At 39.4% G+C, this 5884-nt stretch overlaps 1 protein-coding gene across 1 annotated transcript in view; it reads right to left on the bottom strand.

The window, feature by feature from the left end:
- Nucleotides 1-309: 309 nt before the first annotated feature.
- Nucleotides 310-5884, bottom strand: part of LOC109305391 (regulator of G-protein signaling 13-like) — a 15473-nt gene continuing 9898 nt past the window's right edge. The window contains exons 4-5 of the mRNA XM_019528381.1: nucleotides 3069-3235; nucleotides 310-504 (exon numbers count right to left, since the gene is read on the bottom strand). Coding sequence (XP_019383926.1) covers nucleotides 313-504; nucleotides 3069-3235 — 359 coding nt within the window. The 3' untranslated portion in view covers nucleotides 310-312. The remainder of the gene's footprint in view (nucleotides 505-3068; nucleotides 3236-5884) is intronic.

Below are 5884 nucleotides of genomic sequence, written 5' to 3'. Positions count from 1 at the left end.
AAGGCATGGTGGTATTTCTAAATCATAATTCTTGCATTATGACTGATATTTGGATGGGGAAGAGTTGGTTGATTGGTCTCATGTTTTTCAGTGTTTGATCCAAATTGAAATTCAGAAATTAATTTGAAATTTTATGAGGTGCAGGAGGAGGATGGGGATGCATTCCCGATCAGGTACAATATCAATGTAAGACTATACTATCTTTACTTGTCATGCAAATACATCCAGAATACCACTTCTTCTGTTTTGTTTACTTTAGCATATAGAAACATTAACTAGAAGAAAATCTTTTCCAAGTCCTCAGTCTTCTCTTTAATGTATCAGTGAATCATTGCTGTCAGTCTGAAGCCTAAGTTTCTGATAGATATCTGATCCAAGAAATCTGGGATATGAGTCCCTTTCCATATGCATGTAAACAATTTTCTGAGCTTCATCAAAACAGGACTGAGTTGGTTTTTGAATATTCCTGGTAATGGCTTCCCTTGCAGGACTGTCAATATTAATCTGAAAAATAAAACAATGATACATAAGGTTGCAATACGCATATGGAAAACAGAGAGAAAGCACTACAGAAATGAAGATGAGTAGATGTACACCAATTCAATCAGCTTTGACACCATATATCATGTTGGTGCGATGGCAGTAAGACTATCATAAAAAATAAACAATAACTTTCCCCCTCTGAGTCTTTAATTCTTTATTATCAGTTTTGACAGCTACCCTGATCCTTTAAGGGTTACAAGACCTGGAGCTAGCCAGCCTTGTTCGATTACTCATCTGCTACACGTGTTTGGTGTTGGACTAAAGTGCGATAAAGAGCAGCTGCTAAGGGGTGACTGGGAAGGAGGATCGATAGTTTGCTCTTATGTGAAGCAGGAAGTCTGGAAACTAAGTGCTCTCTGCAAACTGCAGCCTGTCAGAAGTCCTCTGTAGAAAGGCCAACCAGGTCTGAGTTGAGCTGACCAGAGCCTTACTGCTCTTGGTAAGAGAGAAATAGAGGCTGCTTCTGGGGGCTACCTGCAGAGACCAGGATTGAAGGTTTTGTCTAGTAAATCTGAAGTGTCTCTATGCCAGCATTAAATTGTGGCTGTGGATTAGGTGACCCTGTTACTTATTCCAGGATGGGTGACAACACAAATGTCCAAGCTGGAGGGCCCAGTTACGACAAAAAACCACAGGAGTCCTCCAGAAGTGTGACTGATAGGCTGACTTGTCCAGAAGCGGGCATACTGAAAAGGTAAATTAGGTACACATATAAATATCCTAAAATGTTATTTAGGTACCTAAATAGGTAGCTTGATAGTCCAAAGTCCTGATCAACTACACTTAAGCTATACTTTGGAATCATAGGCTACTGAAGTTGTTATAGTATGAAGTTGTTATAGATATGATCTGACAGACTAATACATTATCCCTAACTAGACAATCTGTGCAGACACCTGTTGTAATCCAAGATTTGCAGTGGAAGGTTTTGTGGATGTATCAGATTAGGAAATGCTGGTAACAATTAGACTTCTGACCTCAAACAAAATAATTAAATCAGATAGAGTGGCATTGCTTTGCTATTTTCTAAGACAGGTTTGCCCTTTCAGAGAATGAAAGGGGACCTGCAGACGTGGATAATGACTGTTTTATTTACTGTGTTAAGATCCTGCAGGGATTGTAGTGTTTTAACTGCAATCTACAGTTTCCTGAATACCTCTGAGTTTTTCTAGAGCGAGAGCTATGTTGAGATCATTATCAAGTCTTGTGTAGAAAATTAAACCCAAACCAGTAGCCATTATATTTGCAAAGAAATGCATGAAAATGTAAAATAAGTGTCTTACTAGATCAGAAATCATAAAGAAAATAGAAAGAATCAAACATCTATTATTTTATTGTATAAAATTATGAGATTAAAAAAAAGCCTCATCTCTTACAGCTTGACTTATGATTATGACTGTTAATTCTATCTTCCCTTCCATTTGGGAAAAGTAAAATGGAGTTAATTACTTGTGTATATTGCATTTCCTGTATATACACAAGCAAAATGGGATTAAAAAAATCACATTTTTAAATCCAATCCAATTTACTTTTTATCTAGCCATCCTATTATGTCTTTTAATCTAGAAGCTTTAAACTGAGTCAGTCCCTTTAACCTCAGTCAGACATCAGGGATCAAGCAGTGTCCTTTTTGGCTAACACCCTTGGCAATATAGGTTGTTTGGAACCTAGATAACATGATGAATTAGGCAGAAAATAATTTAGTTTTAATTTTTCAGAGTGGTATTACCCCTCCAGTGCCAGCTGGGATAGAAGGTGCATTATTGCTATTTATTATTGACAATAAACTAAACAGGCATACTTGTAAAGATACTAAAAATGACCTGTCGAGGAGGAAAGTGCTATTATAATAGCCATTTGTTGCCATTTGTCAGAAAAAAAACCTACACAGGTTTGCTCAAATGTGTTTGCAGGAAATCATTAATAGTTATAGCTATTGGTAAATCATTATAAATATAGGTAAATAGTAAATCATAATAGATATAGGTAAATCATTTGGAATGGATTCTTCTTCAAACTCTTTCAGTACCTTTGGGGACTTGATTGGCTTTTAGCTAGCACTGGTCAGTTTTCCAGACAAATGTAAATAAACAGATTTTACCTCATTTTCAGGTGCATAAGCAAAGACTAATGAGTAGGTGCAGTAAGGACCTTATCTAAAGTCCAGTAAAGTGAATGGAAAGACTCACATTATGGGCATTGTATTGGGTCTGAAAAAAAAAAGAGAGTAGAGAACCAGAAACTTGGTTCAGTTAATTTCTGACATTTATTCCTTCGGTGGTATTTGGTTAAATGAGTTGTCTGTATACCCCAGTTACTTGGTCTGTAAAATGGGGATAATGACTTGTTTCAGTACTTCAGCAATTCAGAAATCAAGGTTTGCATATTGCTTTGTATAGGGAGTGCCAGTGCCGAGGATGGGTTGTTACATTTTGCAAGCTGCCTTCAGATTTGGCAGATATGCATATTTTCCAAGTAGTTTTCCTTGTGTGTGTATGTATGTGAGTCTTTAAATGTTAATTCACCTCTTTAGGAGCGTGGGGTTGAATATAATCTTTAAAAAGTTTCTTGGCCATAGAATTTCTTTTCTTCTGTGATGCAGTCTTCTTGTAAGTCTCACATGCGAGCCAGAATTCAATGTTTTCCTCACTGTGTTCAGTCTTCAGGTAGGTCCTATAGATTATAGTTCCATCTGAAAATATTTCAGAAGTCAAACTTTATATACTATAAATGATAGCATTTAAGGAGCTGTCCACTAGATTTTGCTTAGCTCTAAGCAAAATTGTCTGGATTAGGATTGTGGACTAGATTCTGGTACACAACTTTAATTGAATAATTTATTTATTGAATAATTGTTGATTCCACAAGAAGTCCTGAAGTCAGTCATACTACTTACAAGGTAAGTAAAGATATTGTATAATCTGGCTTTAATAGAACAATTTTTTCCCCTTTAAAAAATCTGGAGATGGTTGAACACTTGGAACTATATGAAAAACCTAGACTTCAGTCTTACTCTTTCATACATGCTTATAACTTACACATGCACATATTTATGTATAAGGAAAGCAAAACATTTGAGGCTTCAAAATCGTAAGGCTGACAGTTATTTAAAAAAGTCATCAGTAGATCTGTGTGAAATTTCTAAGCCACTTCAAAAAATCAGTCTGACTGGGATAGAAAACTGAAAAATATGATGGATTTTTCTAGTCCTTCCATGACATATACAGAAATAGAAATTGATTTCTACTGCGCCTATGAAGATAACAAATAAACCGGTGAGAAAAATTTTCCCTCTCTGATAAGGCTTTGTACATTTCTCTATTCTAGACAATGAGATTTTTTTTAAAACTAAAAATATTTCACTGATGATGCTTCATATCAGCAATAGTGTTAACCTTAGTACAGGATAGTTCATGAGACTACTGGATGTTTAGTAACTTCTCCTTTATTCCTGCTGTGAAAAGGATTAGAGGATACTGCTCCCATAGTGCCTGAGGCCATGAAAACTTTGAGGCTTCAATGATTCCTGCTACTTGTTGAACAGCAAAATTTTAGCAATAGTGAGAAACATTAGGCCATAAAAACATAATATAGACTAATATCTTAAGACCAACATGACTCTGGGGTAAGTAGTTGCAGCTTCACTAGTACTATAAATGAAACTGCTGACTTTGCATTTATACCTTGCATTCTCCTACATCACTGAACATTCAAGTGGACTCAAAAGCATTTTTTTAAAGGTTAATTTCTCCAGCACACAAGAATATGGAGTTTTAAGTTTTCTTCAGGAGACTATGTTTTAGGTCTGCATTCTAAATTATAAGAATGCCTGCTGCTTGTTGCCCCAGAGTAGTAATGCGTATACCTATCAGGCCCCCTCTACACGTACAGGTAAAGGCATGATTGGATCTAATCCGTGGTCCACACAGCTGTGGCCCCTGCCATGCCAAACTTGTGTGGCAGGAGGCGTGATTGTGGGACTGTGCATTAGATCCAACTGCACTTTATTGTTGGTCTAGGAGAAGCCCAATCCTGGGCTCCCCCTGGATTGGCAAGAAGCAGCTACCCATGGCTAAAGCCCCCATTGCTAAAGCTCCCAGCCAGAGCCATCCCTGGGGGGGTGGGAATTGAGCCGACTGCCTTGGGTTCTGTGCTTTGGGGAGTCCTGCAGACAGTGCTGTATAGGCCCTGTGGACAGGGCCATAGGCTCTGCTTACCACCCGCCCCTAACCCCACTCCACGTTCCATGCTCTCGCCACTCGCCACCCCTCCCGCCACTCCATGCTCTTGCCTCTTGCAGCTGGGACCCAGAGACCCTTTAGCTGATGGGGCTCTTGTCCCAACTCGACCTTGTGCAGTTGGGACCCAGAAACTCCATAGCTGATGGGGCTCTGCATCCTGGCTGAGCATGAGGTGGAGCTGGGATCCAAAGCCCTGTTAGGTGCAGGACTCTTGGTCCTGACTGCACTTGAGGCACAGCCAGGATGAAGAGCCCCATATAGATCCAGGGTTTTCATGCAACTCCAAGCCTTGGGGATTACAGCAGCCAATTCAAGTTAGTACACATTTTCAAGGTCTAACTTTATAGCTGGTTGGACCTTTTAATTGTGTGATGGCTACTATTCACATGTAGCTGGTCTCAAGCTAATTGCGCAATTAATCAGTTAATTGCATGACACTTGTTACGTGTAGAGGGAGCTTCAGAGTAGTAATACCTTGCATAGCCCCATGCTGAAAACTATTGAATGAAACCATCCAGTTCTTAACAGATTGTTTATTTTGGACATGGGTTGTGTGTTGGGCTCTTCAAAAATCTTGTACTTTGATGCTTCAGTGTGATCCTAAAACTTGAAAATAGAGGTAGCATTAATAGATCCATACAATTAAGGGTTTATATTTTAAACCAACTATATGCATGTTTTTTATTGGGGGAGGGGCGAGTTCTGAGTACTGAAAGAATTCATGATGACAAATATATTCACAATGATCACCAGATCATTAGATGCAGGGGTAGCAGTGGACATAGTCTTCCTGGACTTCCGGAAGGCTTTCGACACTGTCTTTCACCCCGTTCTCATTAAGAAACTGTGGGACTGTGGTGTTGACACCTACACAGTCAAATGGGTCACCAACTGGCTGGAGGGCCGCACCCAGAGGGTGGTAGTGGATGGGTCCTTCTCAACCTGGAAGGACGTGGGCAGTGGGGTTCCGCAGGGCTCAGTCCTCAGGCCTGCACTGTTCAACATCTTCATCAGTGATTTGGACGAGGGGGTAATAAGCACCCTGTTCAAATTTGCTGATGACACTAAGATGTGGGGGGACGTGGGCACACTAGAAGGAA

Source organism: Gavialis gangeticus, unplaced genomic scaffold (assembly GCF_001723915.1).
Source record: "Gavialis gangeticus isolate Ggan-Ray unplaced genomic scaffold, GavGan_comp1, whole genome shotgun sequence".
Classification (NCBI taxonomy): Eukaryota; Metazoa; Chordata; order Crocodylia; family Gavialidae; genus Gavialis; species Gavialis gangeticus.
The sequence above is the reverse complement of the archived record's forward strand: the minus strand, read 5'-3'. Positions and strand labels throughout refer to the sequence as shown.